Source organism: Centruroides vittatus, unplaced genomic scaffold, assembly GCF_030686945.1.
Source record: "Centruroides vittatus isolate TY-2023 unplaced genomic scaffold, ASM3068694v2 contig_7, whole genome shotgun sequence".
NCBI lineage: Eukaryota > Metazoa > Arthropoda > Arachnida > Scorpiones > Buthidae > Centruroides > Centruroides vittatus.
Genome location: NW_027122442.1, coordinates 2382332 through 2410144, shown reverse-complemented (window position 1 = coordinate 2410144; position 27813 = coordinate 2382332). Strand labels below are relative to the sequence as shown.

At 26.4% G+C, this 27813-nt stretch overlaps 1 protein-coding gene across 4 annotated transcripts in view; it reads left to right on the top strand.

The window, feature by feature from the left end:
• Positions 1 to 25889, top strand: part of Start1 (Steroidogenic acute regulatory protein-like) — a 73510-nt gene extending 47621 nt beyond the window's left edge. For 2 of the 4 annotated variants that reach the window (XM_067276642.1, XM_067276641.1), the window contains exons 9-14: positions 19961 to 20110; positions 20205 to 20304; positions 20375 to 20450; positions 24772 to 24876; positions 24978 to 25071; positions 25192 to 25886. In XM_067276642.1, the coding sequence (XP_067132743.1) occupies positions 19961 to 20110; positions 20205 to 20304; positions 20375 to 20450; positions 24772 to 24876; positions 24978 to 25071; positions 25192 to 25299 (633 nt within the window). In that variant the 3' untranslated portion in view covers positions 25300 to 25886. Of the gene's footprint in view, positions 1 to 19960; positions 20111 to 20204; positions 20305 to 20370; positions 20451 to 24771; positions 24877 to 24977; positions 25072 to 25191 lie in introns of all 4 variants that reach the window. The other 2 variants (XM_067276640.1, XM_067276639.1) reach the window with 2 other exon arrangements.
• Positions 25890 to 27813: the final 1924 nt, after the last annotated feature.

Here is a 27813-nt window from a genome sequence, read left to right as displayed (position 1 = left end):
TAATCACAGGATAATCCTGAAATAAACTGCTAGTATCAATAAAAGTAAATATTAATAAAAATAAAATATTTATTTAAATATTTTATTTTTATTTTGAATTATATTTTAAATATTATTTCATCTATAAACATTTCAAAGCCCAATGTTTTAATAATAAACTAAACTATTTGTAATATTTATTCAATTATAGCAATTGTCAGGCTTATTGTTGTTGTTTCTTTATTTTAATGAAATCTTTTTAAAATCAAAAATTGTCAATGAAACTTTGTGCAATATTGTATCTTATATATCTGTTTTAATTAATTTATATGTTGTCAAACTCTCTAAAAAATATATGTATACATATACATATGTTACGGAAAAACCTACTTTTAGAAAATGAAAGATGTTGAAATACTTTTAGTATTGTCAAAAAACTGTTATATCAGTGTTTATCACTCAGTCTACTCTTAGTCATTGCAGATATTAAATATTTATCATTTATCCTCGTATAAATCTGTTGCTTAGACAAATCATTATTGTAACTATATAAATTTGTAAGGAATTAAATTAAAATCTAACTAGCTTTTACAGTTTGATTTAAAATACAAAATGGGAATTTAAACTATAATCAACACTAAATTGTACTCAAATTATATCAATAATACTTTATTAAAATGTGCACAATTACTGTCAAATTTATAATATAATGAGTCTAATAAATTAAAAAATCGCAAATATTTTTGAATTTTATGATTACACAGTATTATTACTACTAATATTTGTGAATTATTATGTACTAAAGAAGCTTTTCTCCCTGCTCACTTGCCCTTTGGACTTTGTTCATTTATTCAAATATTTTGTGATGATTTATCAATTCCTGGTGCTGCTGTTATTTATTTTTTTTTTTATAATGAAAAAATGTGATAATTTTAAGTTAAGTATTTTACATATGTAGAATAGATAAGTGTTATTTTCAGTGCTCAATTTATTATGATACTAATTTATAGAGAAGTGTCTTATACAAGATTATAATAACATTATAAAGAGATAGAAATAGTGATGGGATGATTAATCGGAATCAAGAATCAGAAAAATTGGATATTTTCTGGGAATTTAAATTGAGAAAATCTTATCACAATTTTTGATTCTTCAAAATGATTCTTTCACATTTTATAAGAAAATTAATTATTTGTTTCAGTCAAAGATTACAAATTTTTTAAATTATGATATTAACAATTAAATATTAGTTTATTGGATACTTTCATGTCAACAAGCAGAGAGTACACCCCTATATATGAGGTGACGTCTCTCATGGCAGACTTTTCTTTCGTGTAGTCAGAGCAATGAGCGATTGCACTTGGTCAGTACTAACTGTCCCTATTTTAGGGGAGATTGGGTGACTAGGGTTTCCATTTGACCAGCTTGATTAGCAATCTGTATTCTGCATCTACTGTATATTATGTCTGTATGTATGTATATAAATATTAAAAGCAAAATGTTCCATCACCACTGCATACAAATAATGTAAATTTAAAAAGTAATTTGATTTACAATTTGAAAATTTCAAAACAACACTTTAAACAGTTTTTAAAAACATTGTTTTAATTTTCGATTGGTTTAATTTTAATTACTTTGATTTTATTTTTTGTTTTGGTTTGATTGTAAAAGCCAGAGTTTTAATTATTTTTTTATTATTTTATTAGTTTCGATTTAATAATTATTTTATTTAATTTTGCCTGCATTTCTTGAATCCTTAATTACAATTTTTTTTAATTAATTGCAACTCACTCTTTCTTTTGTGATGTAAGTATAGAAATTGTTTTGGAGTTTTTTTACACAAAAGATTACTAAAAAATTAAAATAAATTTAAACTTGATTATTTCATTAATTATTGTTTCATAAATTTTCCAGTTTTTAAAAAATTTTAATTATAATCTAGTTAACATTGATTGAACTTTCGGGTTATCTAGTTTTAAATCAAGGCTGGTAGTTGGCAAGATAGTTTAAAATGTAAACAAAATTATATCAGAATTGAAAAATATAAAATTATTTTTAATATTTAGTATGTTTACTTATAATGATTAAATTACTAATAGTAATTAAGAAAGTTTTTGTTATGATTTCCAGATGATGCTGTAATACGTTAAATTTTTTAATGCTATTTGTGGGATTCTGAGTAAAAATACTTGATAAGTTTTTAATGCTGTTTCAAGTTTTAAAAATTTATTTTTTAAGATGAATCAGTCTAGATATTCGTGACTTGAATGAATTCAAAAATTGGTTAACTCGTGATAACAATATTTGTTCGGCTTGTTGCATCATTTGCTAAACCTCATTTAGTATTAAATATGATGGAGTTAAATCATTTACAAAATATACCCATTGCGAGAAATATGAAAAAAATGGATCTTATTGGGCTGCAATTTGAAAAAATTGTAGACCTATAAATTCCCACTGTTATTCAACTGTCTTTCCTTAGTCGTAGATAGGAGTTAGCTTTAGGAATTAACCTTAGGAGTTAGTTAGATGAAAGATGAAAGCAGATATGGAGACCTTGGAGCAGGAGGTGCTGATTAACTATATACAAACTTCCAATGAAAATCGGAAGTCACGGGGAATTTCAGGGAAAATTCAATTCAAAAATTTTTCCTGAAAGGTGTTAGATAGATGACCAGCACAACTCTATTGTTAAAGGAAAAGTATGATATACAGGGGCAAGCCACATTAATTTGAGATGGAGAGCATATATTTTAAATTAAATAAATTAAAAACATGATTAAAACTTGCAGCCTGGCATTGTGACGATGTCACAATAGATAATTGCTCCCTCCCCGTCATCGCATAGATCAATGAAACAGTTTATAAAGATGGTGACCCTACATGACACGATGAGATAGTTTGTTGATTAAAAGGGAATTAGCTGACTGGGAGTAGTGTTGCAATATTAACTTAATCTGAAATATGTATCCACACACAAATGGAGATTTTTCACATTTCTTTCAAAAGATTGATTCTGGATTTCCCAATCATTTTCCATTCTTAAGCTTGATATTTATTAATTAATGAATGCACCATGCTCATAATGTAAATCATTAATTTTTCTAAACTAACATAAACTTTAGAAAGTATTCAAAAGAATCAGAATCGGCAGAAGAAATTTTGGAATCACCCCATCACTAGATAGAAGAAACCAACACAGTTTGAATAATTAATTGTAGCAGTAGTTACTATAATTAATGGATTCTGATTCAGCAGATGTCAATCCAAATTTTTCAAGTATATAAATAATATATCCAATTAATATATTAATATACAGTGGAACCTTGCTTAACGAGCATCTCGCATAATGAGTATTTTTGCATAATGAGCAAAACAAATTGTAAAAAATGACTCGCTTAATGAGTGATATTTCGCTAACAAGTGACGAGAAGAGGGGAAGTCTCAGATTGTGCGCATGCTCCATCAGTCTGTGTTTATCACTTGTTCCGCTAGCATCTTAGTGTTGCTTATGATCAAACATTTTTCCAAACTTCTGTTTACATATATTATGTATAAACATCAACAATCACTGTCCATTATATAATAAACACACCAAACAATGTGCCAAATTCTTGGGCTATGTAGAAGCTATAATTAAATATTAGAAATTAATTAATTTGACAAGAGGTAGGCAGTTATGCTGCCATCTTGTACTAAATCTAATGACCAATACCCAAATTAAATTTTAAAACTGTTAAAAATTATTTATTTATAATTATTAAATTTAATACAAGATGGCAGCATAACTGCCTACATCTAGTCATATTAATTAATTTATAATATTTAACTATAGCCTTTACATAGCCCAAGAATTTGGCATATTGTTTGACGTGTTTATCAGACATATTATTTGTGATTTTTTTTGTTTTCTGCAAATCAAATTCACATTCCAGGTTGGTTCATTCCGTGCTAGAAGAAATGATGATGATGATTCACATTCCTTAACAATGTATATTATATAATTTTCTTTGAATAAATGTTATGCATAAAATATTTGAGTATTTTTTTCGGAAAGGAATGCATTATCGTATTTTATATTAATTTATAAGGAAAAAATTGTTCGCTTAATGAGTATTTTGCATGACAAGTAAGATTCTGGAATGAACTATGCTCGTTAAGCAAGGTTCTACTGTATTTGCTGCCTGTGACATAATTTTGCATTGTGTGACTTTTGTTGCGGGGTGCTAATGCTGCAATTTTGTGTCATCCATAAGCTGGAAAATTTTGGTAAATGGAGTGTGCGTTTTTTTTGGATGTTATTTATCACCATTTGTAAATGTGAGAAACATTTTTGACCAAGTATATTTTATTACTTGGTTTCTTAATTTTTCAGGAAATATTTAATTATTGTAATTTCTCAATATTTATCATAAATAATGCCAATAAATCAATTTTGTACTGTCACATATTTCATAAAGATTGCTGGAAATGAAAAAATAAATTGGCTTATTTGGTGCAATTTTAATAGGTGGCAGTGAACATGTTTAAGAAGTACTTTCATTATTTTCTGACAATATCCTTATGTTGACATTTTGAATAAATATGAAATCTGCATACAAGATATAAAGTTGTGTGTTTTTTTAGTGGGTTTCACAAAATGTGTTTAAGAGCTGCTAACTAACAGTATTTAATTTAATAAACTTTGTGAAAATTCATAGAGAGTTACTGTACATTATGGAAAAAGAAAAATCATGGTTTTTTTTTTTAAAGTTTAAATTATCAGAATGTACAAAGTTTTTGCATCATAATGTGAAAATGAAACAAAATGCTGTTTGATTAAGGACAGATAACTTTATTACCAAAGGAACATTTTTGACTTCTATGGGGCCATAATCAGCTTTTATGATAAAAGTTTGTTTAAAAAGTTATGTTTTTCTGTTGTTTTGATAATAGCTGTGGGAAAGATGAAAACATTTCTCTTGTAATAGTTATCTTTTCATTAATTAAACAGAATTTGGTTTTGGAAATTTAGTGGCTGATTTTGAAAGTATTCATATCAATGACACTTTAACACATTCTCTTCTCCAGTTTTATAAATATTTTATGAAAACATGGTTAATTTATCCAAAGTATTACTTTCCAATTTTTCTGGATGATGATTCTTTTCCAAATGATTTGACAAGGATTTTAGTTTTAATAAACTACTTTAGAAAAAATTTAAATATGCCAAATTTTATTTAATTTGGAGATTATTTAATGAATGTTTTTGGATTAAGAAACTGTTCGTTTTGCAACAAATGATTTTTATCATTAGGATGATAAAATATGTCATTGATAAGAGAGATGATGATTGTAAATATGTTAATTTATATATAATTAGCCTTATGTAAGATTTTTAAAATTTTCACATATGGCTAATTATTATAAATCATTTTGGTTTCTGCAGTGCAAAGCAAAGCCTACACTACCTTACACACTGTATATTATTTTTCGATGTTTTAAGAAATTAAAATATTTGCTTTTATAATCTATTATTATTTATTTCATTATATAAATAACTTTTAGTAACTCTTATTAGAAGTTTTATTTTGTATGTATAAATTATCAGTATTAATCACAGGTCAATGGAATTTGAATCATATATAAGTTAGCAGCAAAGGTTCTTTTGAGATAGAAAGCAAAAACTTTCCATAAGGTAATAGATAATTTATCTATCTGTATTTTAAAAATGACGATATATGTATGCAAACTGCTTCCAGATGTCATTATTTAATAATGCTTAAGATAAAATAATTAAATTCAAAATATTTATGGCATAATTAAATGTTTATATAACATGCATACATTACAGTCAAACCTGTTTTTATGCGGGGGATAGGGACCGCATTAAAAAAAACGCATAAAAAAAATCTCACGAAACTTCACGAATGGCTGTAAATAATAGTTTTCGCAACACAATTAAAAAATATTTTTTTTATGCGGTCAACAGGGACCGCATAAAAAAAAGTCTCACATAGAAAATAACTCAAAACCGTACGAAATAGAATTTATTGACAACAGATGTCAGCACTTGACTGCATCGTCTGGTCTATCGTCTGTTTTACATATTTTTGTCCAGGTGGTGTTTTGTTGACTTAAAAAGTAAATTATTTCATTTTTTGCATATTCATGCAATAATATTACTATAATAAGTGCATTTATGCTATAATAAGTTTATTTAGCTATAATAAGTCAACGTGAGACATGACGAATCGCACGAGACTAGTCGCCAACTATACCGCACAAATAAAAAATCGCACAAAAAATACCACACAAATTAAAAATTCGCATTAAAAAAATCGCACAAATAAAAATCGCACATAAAAAGAACGCATAAAAACAGGTTTGACTGTATATGTGTGTACTTACATACTAATCTGGTGCTGACTTAATGGAATTCTTTCTTGATTTCTCATCAAACTATCATTTATTTTAATTGTCATTTTGTGAATAAAATGATTTTAATTTATTAGAAATTATTTATTGATTTTTGTGTAGTTTCTGCACATTTTTTGGTAACTTGACAATTTCATTATGTTAACTTTTAATGAAAACTATAATAAACTGCTATGTTTTTAAAATCAATATTACAATTACAAAAATTAAAAGTGATTGTAAAATACAATTTAAAGTTTAGTATTATATAATACACAAAAAGTGTTCAAAATTAGTTCTAGTCAACTAGAACTAATTTTTAACACTAATCAACTAGTCTAACTTAGTTCTAGTCAAATGAGGAAAGTAGTCAGGTTCAAAGGTTTCATCAGGATTAACTTTTTTCATCTGAAGAAAGTATAAGAAAAACTTGTAATACCAATGGTCAAGTAGAACATTCATTGTATTTTGCACCAATAATAGATGTGTTCTGCTATGCTACTTAATGATCTCGTTTATTTAAATCAGTATAGAAACATCACTAAGCTCAATAAGTTATACTAAAGCCAAACAAATGCTGGATTAAGTTGGGCTATATTATTACTACTACTACTGAACTTATTTTGAACATTTAAAATGCATGTTTTGAGATATGATATGTAGCATTAAAAGAAAAATTGTTACACATATAGAAAAATGTGGAAACAGAGGTGATGAACATTACTTATTTCAGAACATTTGTATTGTGTTTCTGACTTTTGTTACTTAATGAAACTTAATAAAATTGCTTATTTAAGAAATTTTTATTCATAAGAATTGTTTAATTTTAATTTCAAAATTATGGTATGTCTTAGAATCAATGGAATACAGTATAAAATTTCTGAGTTATGAATTAAAAGTTTGTTCTTTTAGGATAAATCAGTTTTTAATCAACTGAATTCATATCTTGTGATATTGTATTATTCAAAACTTGGACATAAATTATGAATATTACACCTGTTTGAATTTGGACAGTTTATAGTTTATTCTGTAGACATGTAGGACAAGAAGTTGCAAGTTTGATTTCTCTAATATTTTTTTATATTTTATCCTATGTTCATGATTATTACTAAAAAAATGTCTTTTATATTAATTATTTTTGCCAGGAAAGAATTTGATATAAACATAGATATCAGTTATTTTTACTTATTGTAAATTACATCATCACTCATTTCTATAAATTATATTAAAGATACGTTTTTTCAAATTTTAAACTTGCATTAGGTAGTGAAGTAATATAGTTATTTTGGTTTGTTTAGTGAAATTATTTAGATGTTGATATTTACTTTTAGTGACGTTTTGATATTTAGATTTCTGGAAATTTAGTTTTGATGACCCAGTTTATTTTCTATGTTATCTTTTTTTGTTTACTTTTGTACTGTTACAATATTATTGATAACATATTAGACAGTAATAATTAATAAGATTTGGCAAGTTATGAATCTGGAGGAATTCTCTATTTCTCCAGATTCATAACAGATTTATCCTGATTCCCTAATTCTCAAATAAGGAAGGAAAGAAAAAACACTAGTTTTATAAAATAGAAAAAATTTCTAATACTTTTTGGCCTTTCATATAAATTTCTGATTTTCTTAAGAAAATATTGGTATTTATAATTAATTTTCTTCTTAAAATTATTTAAAAATTTTTATTTAGATACAGTTTTTAGATTAATTTTGTAACAATAAGATTTTAAATATTAAATTAAAGTAAACTGTTTAAAAATTTAACAGGTATATTAGAAACCAAAAATTTATTTGTAGATATATTTAAAATTGGAAATTCCTTCTATATGTCTATGACATTGTCTGAAAATCATTTCTGTACTTGAGATATAATGTTGCTTTAATCTGTTGAATTAAGTAATTGAATTTGCATTGTGTACTAATTTTTACATTGTGTGCCTTTTAAGAATATGAAGTTTTACAGATAATAATAATATTTCCCAAGTAAATTTACATTTTTAATAATATGCAATTTGTTTTGTTAGCTAGTTTATTTTTTTTGATGTGTGCTTAATACAAATGATATACTTACTATATAAATTTATTGTGTATTTTTCAGGCTTACATCAGGTTTTAAACAAAATTTAAATTATTTGTTTTAATAAACTACTTAATAAAATAGAATATTAAAAAGAACTTGTTAGTTAGTTTATTTAACCTTCTGTGAACCAAGTTAATAAAAGTCATGCCCTGAACTATGTGGGATTAAATTTACTCTGAACATTATCTATTCATAAATACTGTATATCATTGCATGAAAATGCACTTTAAAATGATGTTTTGTCAAATTTTTTATTAAAAATAGACCAAAATAAAACAAAAGATTTATTTTTTAAAACTGAATTATTTATTGTAAAAGATACAAACAAAAACTTACCTATTTCTGACTAACTGAAAATTAAACTGTCTGTAAAACCAATTTTTGAAAATATTCTTTTTTTTTGTAATAAAATTTCAATACTTATTAATAAAATAGAGACATATTAATACTTAAAAAGTAAAACAAAAATTAATTATTCTTATTATAGTCTGTTATGGTGAGATCATTTGTTGTATAATTCAATCCATTTGTCGCATATAAAATGAATGTTTTTGTCATACTGGTGAATTACATTTTATGCAATTTTTGTTATTTTATGTATTTTGAGTCTTATAAATACATATTTCTTGGACATTCATCTCTGAACAAGTTTAGCTCATTCCGAGATGTTTACAAAGTTATTTTTTAAATATTGGGGTAATCTCTGATTATTTTTTCTATTACTTGTGTGTTCTTTTACTAATGACAGTCTTAACTTTTAATAATCTCTTTGATTAGTTTTTCCCTTTTCTACTTCATTATTCATCATGTATATTACCATAGCATTGATGCCTGCATGATTTAGAAAACATTTGGAACCCAACATTTAGAATTGCATGACAAGTCATAGGTTCCTACAAGTTTATCCACATCATTTCCACTTCTTGTTTGATTGTGAAATGTTATAACAGATGTTTCCTTTTATCACCATTTTTTGTATCAAATTCCTGTTTATGATGTAAGGTGGCATCATATCTACAAACTTGCATGTTTTGGAACGAGTAACATCTTTTTGAAATTGAAATAGATATGATCTTTCTTTGCACTTTATCTTGAATTGTGGTAGAATGCAAAGTTTTGTTTGCTTAAATATAGCATGACAGCTGATTCAATATTTTTCGGTAACTGTTTGGCATCTGCTTCTCTATCAGAATCTGATTCATCACTCTCAGAAAGAAAAATGCCATCAACAGAGAAATTGCTATTTACCTCTGAAAGAGCTGAAGAAATATCACTAACCTGAATGTTAAGAGATATTTTATGGGTTTTCTTTGTTAAAAAAAAATATATAAATTGATATGAATAAGCAAAATTTTAGGTTTTAGAAACAAAAACTAGAAACATGGTATTTACTTATATTCACTACATCTGAACTACATGGGGTTAACCCCATCTGTTTCGTGAAAGGTTAAAATAAATTATAAAGAAATGATTTGTTTATAATTCTTTTATAAAACTGATAATGTTTGTATATGTATAAAAGTATCAAATGGATTATATTGGACCCGACGTAATCCAGATGATAATTAAATATGTCTGGAAGAAGAAATCAATCTGGAGGATTGGGTAGCATAACAATGCATCTGCAGTAAGCAGGAGTTGCAAGTTTGAGTTCCATTCTGGGTTTATTTTTTTTTTTCCAGAATATTCTAAATTATTTAATTTAATTATTGATATAATGATTAAATTTAATAAGAGATGGCATTTAACACCTCCCTGTAGACAAATTATTTAGAAATTAATTAAAAATAATCACAGATAAATAGGTTATTTTTGACAATATATTCTTTTAATTGGATATAATTTATAGAGAATTATATAACACATTTAATGTTAAGTAAATAATTTTTCTTAAACTAAACAGTTTCTTAGACATTTAAATTTAAAACAAAATACTAGATAAATTAAGTGTTTGAATGTTCTGTCCTTTAAATGTTAAGTTAAAATACGTTTGAATTTTGGTACATCTGAAGATGGCCCATTGTATTGGGTCAAAAACGTTAATGTTTGTTTAATAAACATTTCTCAGCATCAGGTGTTTGATGATTCATTAAATAACAATTTTATCTAAATTTTTTGACATTAGTCTTAGCATTGGCATGATCTTGCTGATAGTTATATGTTGCTCTGCAGAAATTTCATCATCTATTTTGTAAAATGGCTCTAAAATTTTAAACTTTCAGACTAAATATCCAATTGATGTCATGTCAGCATATCAGGAGAATCTTTAGTATCTTGCAACACAATTACAATGCAGTTTTTTAATTGCAAAAATCTATCATCATGTAACAAGATGTAGTGATATCGGACCTTCTCGTCCTCCCTCACTTGCGGTTTGGTCGGAAAGGGTGCAATCCACCTACACGCGGTAATAAAGGGTTGTAAAAGGAGATAATAAATATAGACAAAGAACCATAAAAAGGAAGGGAGAAAAAGGCGGGAAGAGGGACAGTGAGGGGAGTTCGGGACACGAGAGAGAGGAAGGACGAAGTGGTGGTCCCTGAGTGTGGATTAAAGTTTTTTTGTGTGGAATATCTGACTGTTTTGCTTTTGCGAGACGAACCGACAGGGTGGAATCCGCTGATTCAGAACGGGTTCCCTACACAAGAATTCCAACAGTCTCCATTTGATACTGCTCCACCATTGAAGATTATTTGTCCTTTTGCTTTTGCTAGATCTGCTGTTATATTATCGATTTTCAGTGAATGAGCCAAACAGCTATGCTCTCTTTGCCAACTGAAAGTTCTACACTTTTAACATTTTTAGCATTATCAGTCACGCATGCTGCTATTATGAATTTGTTTACTAGCCAGAAGATCAGGATATCATTCATTCTGTCACTTAAATACTCAGCAGTGTGGGATTCTTCTGATTCAATCCTGAAACATAAGGGATGTATTGAAAATTTCTAATGAAATGAATGGCAATACCAAGGTAACAATGATTATTCACAGTATCTTTCCAGATATCACAAGTCGAGGCACAATATGAAATCATTGAAAGCATTTGTTTTACATAGGATGTTCTAGCTTCAAACAGTTTTCAATATTTTTCTTAACTGTTGTACATTGGGTAGGATAAATAGTTTTCATAAAAAATTTAAATCCTTTTCTAGGCACTGTATTTAGCTGGTTGGGAATCCCTGATCAACCAACGAAGCAATGCTTTTCAAATTTGTTTGGTTCTATTGTCATCTGAAATATTCAAGGAAAAAATTAATTTTTATTAATAATTTTAATTATTTATTTGAAAGAAAAACTACCAAAAACAATTTACGTAGATGCTGTTAGATTCCAGAAATAAATCTTTCTACCAAAAACAGCAGGATAATTTTTGTAACATAATGCCAGCTGTTGGAGAAATAGTGAAATAAATTTAACAACAGAGATATTAAATGCATATAGAGATAAATGCATTTAATATGCAATTTAACAGAGATAAATGCATCAGAGATATTAAAATAAGTGTCTAGAGCATTTTTTACAATGAACGTATGACATGTCAAAGCCAAAAAAAAATTATCACTGTATATGAACATATGGGATGCAACAGTGACTGAAAAGGGTTTAAACCCACGATACTCAATCTGTGGCCCGCTGAGCTTTTGTGAGTGGCCCAGACGTGACCCGTAAATAATGCAGTCAAAATATAAATTTTGAAATTTTTGTGGCAAAAAATAGATTCAGTCACTTTGCCCACACTGCTAAGTCCCTTTTATCCTTTCTGTAAAAAAATGTGCTCAAATTTTACGTTGTTTACGTATCTGCATGAAACGTCATACTCAAAAATGAAATATGCAAAGAACATAAATATAGAAATTGGCTTACTGATTCACACCTGGATGCCATTTTACGAGTATCATGCAGCAGTTACAAGCCTAATTTAAAATAAATTGTGAAAAAAAGAAATTTCTAGGGTGAGTGAGAAATTGTATAAGTTTTTTATTATAATCGTTATATTGCGGCCTGCATGTAATAGCTATGATGTGTATGTGGCCCAAGAAAAAAAAAAGGTTGAGTATGGTGGGTTTCAACACAAGTTAGTAATAAAAAAAAAAAGTCTAGTATTTTTGTAATATGAAAAGTGAAAATGATTTCATTTCTGTAATTAGCAATTAATTTATATTCAATAATTTTTAATAAATTACAATGAAATTCATTTCTTTCCTTTATCTAGTGTGTGAATATTTCCAAAGACAGCTGTAATTGTAGTTTGGCAAGAAGTGCTTCTTCTTCAGAATGTTAAACAAGTATCTGTACATTCATGTGATATATTTGAAGTTTCTTCACATTCCTCATTTAAATTCATTTAAATTTTCACAATAATACCTGATTTTGATTGTGAACTTCTTCGTTGGTTTGCGAAGTATCATTGTTGTTTTGCTGTGTGTCTCCCCACCAAATTTCATGAACATTTTGAAGATGTTTGTGAAAATTTGCTGTTTTCACTGAACTGAAACCTCTTAAAACAAAAAGAACACTGTCCTTTATCATTTTCATGTGTAAATTATGTCCAAATTTCTGAATTTTCTCATAAACTCAAGAAGTGCCATTTTAGCTTTGAGAAAAAACTCAGTTACCATCTATTTGCCAGGTTTGATTACTATTCAGATTTGGCAGAAAAGAAAATTGCTTGCTCCTTGGCTATCATTAGGGCTACTTTAACTTTATTCAGTCACTTTTTAAAAAGTTATTAAAAAGCTGCAAAAAAAGTATTAATACTTCAATATTGTTTTGATGCGTCGCACAGCACTAATTTGAAGTTATTTGTTTGAAAAGTACGAGATAACGCTGTAGCTTCTATAGCTTCAATAAAATTTTGTTGATCACTAAGAATAGAAATATTAAATTTTGGTCTTGATATACTCCTCAATTTTAAAACTTCTGAAAATTTAACTTTTTTTGTTGATTATAATTCTGTTTGCAGCTTAAATTTCAACAAAATTTTTATTGATTCTTTAAACATTTTTTCAGAATTTAGTTAATATAGTTATTATGTGATGTAACATGACTTTCTTTTTAAATTGTTTTAACAATAAAATACGAATAGTAAAGAAAATGTGCAAGTAATATGATTAACGTCATTCCTAATCACTTAAAGTATATTGATTGCAATTATTTTCTTGAATCAAACTCACTTTATTTAAATTACTATATTTAATAGGGTTTTTATATTATAATTATTAATTATGCATTTATAATTAAAAAATTATATATCAAAATATCCTAAAGTTTTTGAAACAACTTGAAAAATATATTTATGATGTCAACATATTTAATTTAACAGTAAATATTTATTTATTTCTCTCATTACATCATAAGTCAATTTTTTTTTATTCTTAACGATTAAAATTTTACATGTTTAAAGGTCTCATCACTATTACAATCAAAATAATAATTATGGCATTGACTAAATATTTTTGACGTCATCTTATCAAAAATTTCCAAAGTATTTCATTGTGCTTATCATAAATGCACTTTAGAAATTGACGAGTACATTTGCACTTTGTTGTTTATTTTCTGATATGTTGTCAGTACTTTTTTTTTTTATAAACATGCTTTAAATGCTACAGGACGTAATAGTCCAAATGTTTAATCTGTAGATTAATATTTATAAACATAAATATTCTCTAATTTATTTTACCTTTTTGAAGTTTAAAATTCTAAAAGTTAGAAACAAAACGAAACTTAAGATGTACTGTTTACATTTATTTATTTATTTTATGAAAAATCCAAAGAATACATTAATTTGATCATCTTTATAAAAACGATACTAGATTTATTTAATTTTTATTAAAAGTTTTTATATTATAATAACAAGTTTTTCTTATGTCATTCTCACTTGAGTTACGTCTATGAACTATGAGTGTATATACATATGTTCTTAAATAGAATATAATTGTTTTCATTACAAATAGCATTGTTTGCAGATTTTATATTTATGAATGAAATTTTATATAATAATGATTATTTACGTTAAGTTTATTACACTTTAAAGTTATGTCAAATTTAAATTGCAGATACAAATTGCTGCTGTCCTAATTATAATATAGTATTTATAGTATATTTATTTATCTCTCATATAGTTTTATTATACTAAAAGTCTGATTCTTAATTAAATAAATATGTATTGTAACAGAAATTTAAAAAAATTTTTTAAATTCTAATTAAAATCGATTTTTTCATTAATTGATTTAAAAGTTAAGTACCCATAAACCAATTGCATATATGTTATTTTATTAATAAAAATCACTTCAGGAGCAAAAATAGTTTAAATAATTAATGTTCTCTCTCTCTTTTAATAGATCACATTCCTGTAGATGATCTATCAAAGAACATATTAAACATTTAAACTGCTTTCATTGTTTTGGTGTTCTTTTTTTTATTATTAAAAAATTAAGGTAATGAAAATTTTAAAATATAAAGATAAGTTAATTGTGATCTGTACACAACTGAAAAATAAAAAGTGATGATAAACTTTGTTTTACTTGTTTATAAATGATAAAATAACAATTGCAGCATTGCAAAATTTTATATATTGAAAATGTGTTTGCTGCATTTGAATTTGGCATTATGTATAATAATAAATGATTATGATTTTTGTCTAAATAAAATTTAATGTTAAAAGAAATTGATTAGAAAATAGTTAAGTATTTATTATGTAAGTATTTAGACTTTTTTTTTTAATGATCATTTCATCTATGGATCTGTAATGAATGCTGGACTGTTTTCATGCATTCAAAACTATTTATATACTGTGTATAATAGTAATGCATATCTCGACATTTCAAGGTGCCTCGAGTCCAAAAATGCAAAAATTTGGGGTGGGATCATTTTTTGACCGATAGCTACACTTTTCCACTGTTATATATAACAGCTAGAAAAGTAAAAATTATCCTATTGACTCATTACTTAGAGGAATATTCTAGCTTTGGAATAAAAAAGTTTATACGTTCTATCTTTATTAGAACTATATTTACTTATGCTAATATTCTGAGGTCACGTGACGACGTCAGAATTTTCGGGCCTACCTTGTTAACAAGTCCGCCCCTGGTCGGAGTCGAATCGTAAGAAAAAGTCAGAATTGAAGTTGTGTAAAAATCTATCAATTCCACAGCCCTGTTCAATAGTTTATAGCAGCATTTTTTCTCATGGCTTTGTAAATCTCTAACTGTTCTAATTTTAACAACTGCAAAGGTCAATTAGCCTGAAGATGTGTGTTTAACACAGCCAAAAATGTTTGCTTTCTAATAAATTTGTGCTGGCAATTGGTTTCATTCACTTTGTTTATTAAGTATATCCAGTTTTGAGTAGTTGATTGAAATTTAGATAATAGAAATTTTGAAAAATTTGAACTGTTGGGATAAAAAAAAAATACTCTCTTGTAATAATACTTGACAAAATATGTATGCATACTAAAAAATCCAGCAAAGAGTTGCTTAACTTTCCTGGCAACATTTAAAACTCTGTGTGTGGTGCCATTTGTTATGATATATTATTATTAAAAACTTTTAATATTTTTAATTCATATAAAAAGTTTGCTTAAATTTTATATGAATTTGAGCTTAATTTTGGGTAGGAATGGGTTTTATAAAAATTGTAAATGCTAATAATGAGTAAAATCTTCATTAAGTTCATGTATGGGTGTGCCATATACGCACACACACTAACGTCCATACATACAGAAAAACCCCTGAATTGCCTTTACATTTCTCAATGTTTCAAAGTCTCGAGTTCAAAAATTAAAATCTTGGAATGGTCCTTTTTTGACTGATTGCTATACTTTCCCTCTGTTATATATAACAGAACCAGGAAAGTAATACTATACAAAATTACATTATGAATACAATCATGGTACTGTATTTTTAACTGAAATATTAAAAGTAAAGAATGAATTAAGAATGAAATAAAAACTTAAAAACAACTATATTTAACATATAATGTATACTTCTGTTTCATAGAACATCATCTAATGTTGAATTTTAATTTGCTTTTATTAAATTTTATTTACATAGCATTATTGTACTGGATAAACTAGAATTACAGATAATCATAATTCAAATAAATTAGCTTCTGGTATATTTGTTAGCTTTACTCAACTACATTTTGATAAGTTTTATTTGTATATTATCTTGAATATTTGTTTTTTATATTGCTATTATACAAATATTTTCATACAAGTTTATTGTTTCTAGAATTATATATTGAATAAAAATATTGTAATTTTCATGACAGCATTAATAAATTTATAATACAAGTTTTGCATGACTTATATATGCATACTGTATATAAAAATATTTCAGTGTGTTAACTAATGATTTATGTGATTACATGAGTAATTTTTGAATATCGTAATGTTTCATGTTATCAGTTTAAAAACAGTTACATTTTTATAGTATGAAAATTATTTAGTATTAAAGTCATACTTAAGGTAAAAATATTTAATGTTATTGTGTACAGAACATTCAATAGGATGAGATTTATTACATGTGTACTTTTCTGAATTTTCTAAAAATTATATATACTTTAACAACAATTTAATGAAATTGGGTAAATCTGAGCTAATATAGTATGTAGCAATTTATTTGAATTAGTATAAATATTTGTAATAGTAGAGCATGTAACATATACTACATAAGTATATACTACAACAGCATTCAAAAGTTAATTTTTTGTTCAAAATACAATGTCATAAAGAAGAATTTTATGCAAAATCTATCTTTCTGATTCCATTTCTTCATCAGAAATCTCCAAAATTACAGAAACTCTAAACAGGTTAAGGAGTCAAAAGTCAGTTTATTTAGATAAAATATTCTTTTTTTAATACGTACTACGTATAACATCAAAAATGTTTAGTCTGAATAAACTTGAGTTTTGTCTCTCTAATCTATTCTAATATATTTAGGATTTCTGTGGTTTTGGAAATTTCAGATAGAGTTCCGATTCATAAATATTTTGTTCATTAGATGATTCTTTCAGATTTTCTGTATATATTTTTGCATTGTTCAATTTTTTTTTTTTTTTTTTTAATTTTTAAATATTTTAAAATTTATTATTGTATAATAGTGAGGTTGTGGCCGATGTTTTCATCTCTAAAACGTGAACATCAGATGTCGAGTGCTGCTTACAAGATAGCGATGTTTGCCATTCATGTTTTAGAGATGAAAACTTCAGCTGCAACCTCACTAATATATAATAATTATCAATCTGATAGTTTTTATATGTATATCTATTGTTTAATTTAGAATGAGAACACAATATCACAAGTGGTTGCAGTATGAAATCTCAAATCTTTTTTCTCTTGTAGTTCAAATTTGAAATTTGTTGAATTACAAACAATACCTTATACCAGGTGTGGCCAAACTTTTATCCCTTAGGGGCTACTTTTTCGGTAAAATATAGTCTGGTGGCAACTATGAATATGGGCAAACAATTTTAGGATTTTTCAAATTTTTCATAGATATTTTAATAAATAATTAATAATGATAAATAAATAATGATAAGATTTTATTTTTTTTCGGCCTGTACTTGGTTTATTTATTCTAAAATAACAGGGTTAAATATTAATAACATTTAAAACAATAATTAATAAACTAACATATCTGCTTCTGTTTGCTGTATGAATAAATAAAAAAAACTGAAATTGAAAGTAAATACAAGTGCACAAACAAGGAGTAACAAGTGGATTGAAGCCAGGGGCTGTCACGTTACTGTCTGACACATGATTTTGCGCCATTTTATGCAATTGCCATTTTTATGTGCATGCGTTGCAACTACAATTAATTTAAAAGTTAACATTCATTTGCATTGTTCATCGGGATAAATACAAACAGTATGGGTACGTTGCACAGACAGTCTATTATTGTAAGAATAAATTATCGAATTAAGATTTTTAAACATTAATTTAAGTGAAAGCAAATTGTTCAACTTTAGCTTCGCGGGCTACTTTCAAAACCTTTGCTGTCGACCGGTCGGCCATCCCTGCCTTATACACATTGATATTGAAGCTGAATGTTAAGATGTCTTAAATATTTATTTGTATATAATCACAAAAGATAATGTTCCATAAACTCTTGTTTCATAACAACAAGATCTGATTATTTAAATTTACAAATAATTAACATTTCAATTAATATAAATATTTTAAACATTGTTAAACTTCTCTGTGCACATAATTTTTGTTTCCTATTTTCAGATTATTAGTTTGAGAGATTTTATCAGAGATAATATAACATAAAAATTATAATAAAGCAACAATAATTCTTGAATATCAAAATCAAAAAAGTTTTTTGTTGTTAAAAAATAACAAATAATGCAAAAGAATGAACTATTTATTGATTGAAATTTGAATCTAAATATTATTTTTCATGCTTCATAGGTTACATTTTAACATAAAAAATAGTTTTTAATCAGCTTTAACCATTAATTTGTCTATATTATCAAATGAATAACATTTCCTTGTTCTGATGGTTATTTTTTTTAGGAAGTGTGATAAGTTTCTTTCATAATATATGGTAAATGTTGTGATGTTGCTTAAGAATATATCTGTTTTTTTTTTTTTAAATTTCCTGTATACATTATTAAAATATATAGCAGATATGATTTATATTTTGATTTACGTCATTCTTTGATTTTCTTATCAATTTTTTTTCTTTCTAATACAAAGAAATGAGATAAGCTGATAAAATGATTTTTTTTTAATTTTATTAAATAAAGTGTATATTGTCAAAAGAATGAAAAAAATTCAATAAATATTTAAATTTAAAAAATATTTTTATATATACAGTATATATATATATAAACATTCATCCATATGTACTACATATATACATTTTTAAGTTTTACAATGTATTATAATAGAAAAAATAAGATAATGATAAAAGAAATGATTCTTGAAACTTAAACAGCATTGTATTCAATTAATTAAAATGACATCAGTCGAATGCTTTGTAATTATTATTCATAAAATAAAATAATTTCTTTCTTTTATCTGAGTCTAGATAGGTGATAAATCTGTTGCAACATTTTTTCAAAATGACATCGGTTACAGATGATTGGTTCATTTATATTAACCAATCTTGAATAAAAATCATTAGAACTGCTCTCAATCTAACCATTTTACATCTGACTTAATACAGTGTTTACTCTGCATATCTTATGGGATAATGTTATTTCATTTAGACAATTTATTTAGATGGGATGTTAAATCATTTTATTATTATTTATCATCATCATTTAATAAATCAACTACTACTAATTTATCTCGAAGAATAGGAAATAAAGTAATAAATACTGTGATATTCAATTATTATAATAACTTATTGCAGTTTATTTAATTAAGTAATATATATATATATATATAATTAATTAATTATTATAAAAATAATTATTAGTTACTTTAATGTTATTTTTGAAAATCATTTAATTAAACATTAAGTTATTTAAGTATTTATTATTTTTAGGAATTAATACATAAAAAGAGGGCAGAAGAATGTCTAGAAAAAGCATTAAGTATTCTTACTTCCAGTTCTTGGAAAACGAACAAAGTAGTTGGAGAAGATATTATTCAAAGCCAAAACATTGATAAATATGGAAAAGTTTTTAAATTTGTTGTGAGTTTATCATCGATATTTTAGAAACAGTAATTAATTTTCATGTAATCAATTTTATTCGAGCAATGATCTTGAATTTTTAAATGTTTTTTAGGGTGTAATCGATGCATCGGTCAATAAATTAGCCGATGAGCTTCTTTTTAAACTTGATTCAATAACAGCATGGAATCCAGTTGTAAAACATTCAAAAGTAAGTGTTATTATTTGAGATTTATAAATGAATTTTCAAAAAATTATAAAATGAAATAACTTTTTTATAGCTAGTTCAGAAAATAGATAATCATACAGATGTTTGTTATTTTGTTGTGGCTGAAGCAGCTGGAGGATTAGTTAGTAGCAGGTATTGACTTTTAATGATATATTTCTAACTCATCTTTTATTGTATCATTCATAAACTATGATAAATTATAGTATTTTGTACTATATTTTTCAATAACATATACAGTCAAACCTGTTTTTATGCGGGGGATAGGGACCGCATTAAAAAAAACGCATTAAAAAAAATCTCACGAAACTTCACGAATGGCTGTAAATAATAGTTTTCGCAACACAATTAAAAAATAATTTTTTTATGCGGTCAACAGGGACCGCATAAAAAAAGTCTCACATAGAAAATAACTCAAAACCGTACGAAATAGAATTTATTGACAACAGATGTCAGCACTTGACTGCATCGTCTGGTCTATCGTCTGTTTTACATATTTTTGTCCAGGTGGTGTTTTGTTGACTTAAAAAGTAAATTATTTCATTTTTCGCATATTCATGCAATAATATTACTATAATAAGTGCATTTATGCTATAATAAGTTTATTTAGCTATAATAAGTCAACGTGAGACATGACGAATCGCACGAGACTAGTCGCCAACTATACCGCACAAATTAAAAATTCGCATTAATAAAAATCGCACATAAAAAGAGCGCATAAAAACAGGTTTGACTGTATATATATTATATTATAACTCTCTCTGCTTTGGGGCATTAAGAGGATGTTTCATGCACCTTATGGATCTAGCAAGCCCCACAATAAATGACAAAATTCAAACTCCAGACTCCCAAAGTGACAGACTTGCTTACTTGAACATCTGTGTATCTTAAGCTACCGTTGTAAAATTGTAATAATAATAGAATTTATGAACTTTGTCATATGATACATAAAAAAAATTGTTACTATATGACCCAAATTTTTATGTTGAATTTAAAAATAAATTAATTAGTTTATCACACATTTGGAATGAAGTTAACAACTTAGTTTTTAATAGTAATATATAAAATGCTTTCTGTAAAATATAACTGATATTTATGTTTGTTTTAACAATGAACAACCTTAATTAAGCTTTACTACAAATAGTAATACAGTAGAGCATCGATTATCGATTACAGTAGAGCAGTCGGATAATCGAATGGTTGGTCGGATAACCGAAAAGTTTGAAAAAATACATTATTAGTATAGTGTATTAGGCCTGGTTTAAATACTAGCCTCCCTTTCATGGTCGAGCCAGTGCTGCCAGCTAAAACATGCAAAAATTTAACAAAAATAATATTAAAGTAGCCAAGACATAACCAAATATTGTAGCGCCACATCACTAGCGGACATTTGAATTTGCCGACTAGAACGCTTTCGGTTAATCGGGGGTCAGATAATCGATGCTCTACTGTACTTCTATGAAAATACTAAATCTTTTATTAGTATTTTTGTTGAAGATACAGTAGTTGGTTATGAAAGCATACTTAATTAATTTTAAGAATATAAAATTTTTAATAAATTTCCAATTTATTTTGAGTTTTTCAGTATCGTCACTTTGGTACTGTTATCTTAATTACAATAGATTAATCAATAATTGTTCTCATTTTATGTACTGAAAATTTTTATTTAGTAAAATAACATGCATTTAGGATCTAGTTGTCGTTGCGTTTTCTTTTCAAGTCAACTGCAAAAAATGAGGAGGCGATATTAATAGGAAAATTTTGTGGAGAATTATGCATTCTTGAAGGGGAAATTGGGAATACATAATTTTTTATTTAACAATAATTTAACTCTCATTATTATTAAAAATTGTTTTAAACTGTTTATATTGCAGCCCCTATATTTTTAGCTGGGCAAAATGGAGAAAATTCCAATTAAGCTTGTTAAAATACCTACGGTTCTATCGGGATTCTATTATATGATTTTATAACATAATCATGATATAACTAAAGATATAAAAAAGTAAGAAGTGTGGTCAAATTGGCTTTGCCTTTAATCTCACATATTTCTTACTTCTGTTTATTTGTTACATATATTTGTTTGCTTTTTTATAAAATAAAAATTTTATTTATTGTAATAGAAAAATTTTTAACCAAAAGAATACTAAAATATTAAGATATGGTTAGTATTTCAGAAACACTAATACAGTAGAGCATCGATTATCCAACCCCTGATTAACCGACTTATCGGTTAACTGACCGCGTTCTAGTCGGCAAATTCAAATGTCCGCTAGTGATGTGGCACTACAATATTTGGTTATGTCTTGGCTACTTTAATATTATTTTTGTTAAATTTTTGCATGTTTTAGCTGGCAGCACTGGCTCGACCATGAAAGGGAGGCTAGTATTTAAACTAGGCCTAATACACTATACTAATAATGTATTTTTTCATACTTTTCGGTTATCCGACCAACCCCAGTCCTCAATTAAGTCGGATAATCGATGCTCTACTGTAATTGTTTTGTTAAATTCTTTGTTTTCAGTATTAGCGATTATTACGAATTTTTAAAATTAAGAACTAATTTATAAATAATAATGATTTTATTAAAATAAATAAATATATTAGAATTACTTCTTTGATTATTAGGCTGCAATTTGAAAAAATTGTAGACCTATAAATTTTCTCTATTATCTGTTTGTCTGTCCATCTATCCTTAATCTCAAGAATGGAGTTAGTTAGATGAAAGATGAGACCAGATATGGAAACCTTAGGGGCAGGAGGCCTGATTAACTATGTATGAACTCCTGATGAAAACCAGAAGACATGTTATTTCAATTCAAACATTTTTCCTTGAAAGCTGTTAGACAGATGACTGGCACAACTCTGTTGTTAAAGGAAAAGTATGATGTACAGGAGCAAGTCACTACTAATTTGAGCTGGAGAGAATATATTTTAATTTAAATAAGTTAAAATATGATTAAAAATTTCAACCTGGCATTGTTATGAAGTCACAATAAATAACTGCTTGCAAATAAATAAATAAAAAGTTGCCAAGACAAATTTTGTCTAATTTTAAGAATTTTTTTAAAATTTTGTAATAAAATTTGTCTTGGTTTATTATCATCAAATGCAACAAATGCAATTTCCTGTTGCTTAATTGCACATGTTGCAGTCAAGTTCTGGATATAAAAATGGCTACAACTGTTGAATGTCATTCTTATCAGCTATGATGGCCAGAAGTTTTTGTGAAGCTGTTTTATGAAAGGATGGCATGGCAGTACTGTGGATGCACTTTGGGAACTTTGCCATCAGAAGACACTACACTAAAGATTATTGACTCTGCAAGCTCTCAGGACAATGATCACTTGATTTGAGGAAGCTGTATGCTTTCTTTTAATTCTTCATGAATATATAGCTTATTATTTTAATTTTTATATAGACAGAGATGTATTTATTATATTATATGACTTAAACTTATTTACACAATTGTTTAAATAATGTATGTATACTGTATATTGCAACTGCACTGAATTGAGATTTCAGTTGATTCATGTTTGTATTTTAAAAATATATTTATGATATTTTTACGTAAATGGGAGTGATATTTATGTTCGGTGACCAATTGTCTACTTTTACTAAAAGTTCACTGTAACAAAAAAACTATTTTTACCTATTAAAATTTACATTATTTGTGATATAGACTTAATTTTTGCAATGTTCTGGTATTAGAAACTGAATTTAAAAGTTCTATTTCTAGTTTGTGCTGCATTCCTATTATATTTTCCATGTAATGTGATAATAGGATCAGTTAATGAATGATGAAACTATGTTGAAATCTTTGTCACATCCTATGATAATTTTAGAAATACACGTTTCTTTACTTTAGAAATTTAACGTTATAAAAGTATATTGTGAAGAAAGTCATAAGGAAATAATATTGCACGCGGTTTGTCTTTTTTAAAATGCTGTAGCTAAATATAGTTTTTATATCAAAATATTTTCTTATAAACTTTGTCAATGAAATTAAAAATGATTTAAGTAGTTGACATACACATCATTAAAAATATAAATGAATGAGCTGCATACTGCACATTAGACAGGTGTAAATAATAATAAAAAAAAACTTCAATTAAATGAAATTTAGTATTTAACAAGTACTTTCATACGAAATCAAATAGAGGATATTTCTGAATGTTTCTAGTTCATGATATATTATGTAATGTAAGCTGCATGCAGCTTTGTTCTATTTCTAATTCACCCTTTTTAGTAGATTAAGAATGTTTACTCTGTACTACTACATTTATGTTAATTTGAATAATCATGCAGGATGTACTAGTTTTAACTGTTACATTTGTTTCATTTAATTAAGTAATTTATTATATGGAAACATTTTTTACATTTTCTTTTAAATTAGTAACAAGTTTTATTATGTAACTTGACATATATAAATAATTAAATTATTAATTTTTTTTTCAGGGATTTTGTCAATGTAAGAATATGGCAAAAGAGAGACTCAACACTGGTTTGTGCTTCCATGGCAACAATTCATCCAGAATATCCACCTAATTCAAAATATATTAGGTATAAATATTAGTTTATTTTATTTTTAATTTTTTTGAAATTATTCATATGACAATGACATATTAATAATGCTAATTCTTAAACACTATTTAAAATTATAGAGGGGAACAAGGTCCTTCTGTATATGTGTTAACTCCGGTGGAAGGTGATTCAAACAAATGCCACATGCAATGGCTATCCACAGTCGACTTAAAGGTAATAATCCACATATGAATACTTTCATATTACAATTGAAATTACTTAAAAAAAAAAGACAAAAATTTACAAAAAGCTTATCCAATTTTGAAGGTATTAAAATATTTAAATTTTTTTTAGGGTTGGCTTCCTCAATATTTAATAGATCTTTCTATTGCTGGTAGCATGTTAGATTTTATACATCATCTCCGCAAATATCTGAATGACAGCAGGAATGTACAAACTTAAAATAGTTCAAATCTAAAAGCATTGTTCGTCTTGTTACTCATCCGCTGAGAAAGAGAGAGATTTACAAATGCGCTCGGCATGGTCGACGAAAATTTTCTGAACAATAAAATAATTAAAATGTGCCATAACTGTTTTACAAATCAGTAATGTTAAATATTTAAAGTGGTAGTATTTTTAAAATTTATTACTATTTCTATTGTTGTTTTGGTGAAATGGTTTGGTCATTTAAAACACTGTTTTGCATGTAAAAAAGGATATCTCTCTCAAGAAATTTGTAATATTTTAATATTTGAGAATTAAGATACAGATTTATTATATATACAAATATATACAAATAATTTTAAAAAAGCTAAATAGTAATAATAATAATTAATTAAAATTTTTATGAATTATATATTCTAAATGTGTTGTTGTGAATTTAATTGTGATAAGTTCCTGAGATTAATTTATTCTCTATCTTAGTATTATTTTAATCTAAAAAAAATTGTATTATGGACATAAATAATTTTGTTGTAGACGTCAACATTGTAAATATTGGTTTTTCTTCATTTATATACTCTATTATAAAAAATAAATTAATTTAATTAAATTTTAAAAATTCTCAAGAAAAAGGTGCTAATAATTATAAAGTAAGCTCTTTAACATCCAAGTAAATTATATATTTAAAATTATGTATCCAGTTTTTTAAAATTTCATTTACATATTTTATCTATAAAATATAAGTATCTTTTTGTAAAATTTTGTAGTGTGTTTTTTTATATATAATATTATATATATATATATATATATATATATATATAAAAATTGTTAATAAAAGTAATCTTTTCTTTTAATAATCTGAAAATCATTAAACTTTATTTATTGTTTTTGGTACAAAGATTTCAAGCTGAAAAAAGTAACAGAAAAACTATTTTATCATTAAAATATTTTAATATATATATAAGATTAAATAAGATTCTGTTTAAGTGATTCAGTAATGTCTGCTATTCATATTAATTTAATCTGCATTTCTCTCATACAGGTATGTATATACTAGGCACATTCAATAGAAAACCGAAAAAATGCCCTTAAAAGTTGGGAAGATGAGCAATAGCACAGTAATTTTGACACACAAAACTTCAAAGTCAGAGGCAATAGAAACTGCGACTGGCAATACTGTTGATGCGCGAGAACATAAAGCAATGGATTGATAAAATGGAGGAGTTTGTTCAGCAGTGCAGGAAGCAGGAGCAGTGTAGTGTCCTCTGATTTTTCACAAAAACCAATCGACATCCATTGGCGCATGTAGTCGTCTTTTTACTATACCTGCATGTGCCAATGGATGTCAATTGGTTTTGTCACTCCTCCTCCATTTTATCAATCCATTGCTTTATGTTCTCGCGCATCAACGGTGTTGCCAGTTGCAGTTTCTGTTGACTCTGACTTCGAAGTTGCGCGTGTTACTACACTACAGGTATACCTCGTCTTACGTCGGTAATTGGTTCCAGGAGAGGCGACGTAAGTCGAATTTATTTGTGTAGTTACGACATAAGTCGTAGTTTCGACTAACTAAACGCCAATAATGAGCACTTAAAGACCGCTAAATAAGACGACAACACATAAACACAGATGTTTTCATGTTTCGTTCTCTAAGATTTATGATGATTATATTAACATTTACTGTAAATGTACATATTTTAATATGATTTTTGTGCTTTTAATGCTTTTCTAGTGATATTACGACTTCAATGTTTGTGGCGGACGGATTTAAAGTCGAATAAACTGATTTAAAGTTGATTTTTATTTTTCCATATACTTTCTTGACAAACGATGTATAATCGGGAACGACGTAACTCGAGGTATACCTGTATTTGACTTTTAATGGCACTTTTCTAGTTTTTTATTGAATGTGCCTGTGTGTATGTTTTTGTGTATGTGAGTGGTATTTTCGATTTGAAAATGTATGCATAATAATTTTAAAACTATTTGCAAGAGTAATTTTGATAAGAAGTCGGACATGTTCATGAACTTATCAACTTCTGTTACAGTCCAATATTATAATTTAAATTTATATAATAGTTTTATCTTTATTGCAAATTGTTTAACTATTCTAAGTTTATATCTTAGAAATAAGTTGAGAAATTTGCCTTTTTTTTATTTTTTTTTTTTAGATATGCATTATATTCAATACATTTCAGATTTATAGTAATTTCTTTTTTGTCCATTTATTACAGTTAGTTATTAATAATTCTGTTAAAAAAAAAATACAGTATATAGATATATACTTGATTGAAAACCCATCAGCTAGCTATATGGAAACTATTCTCGTAATATCAGATTTATTATTCTTTTATATTATCAACTCATTTCTTCCTCAATCTTTTATTACTGTCATTGTTCCAATATCTTCTCTTCAACATGCCAATATTTTATCTTCAACTTCTCAATATCTTTCCAGCTTGCAACTATTCTTTTTATCTTCTGGTTAGTGCACGCTCTTGGGTATTAAAATATTTTAACTTTTTCTTTATGAAC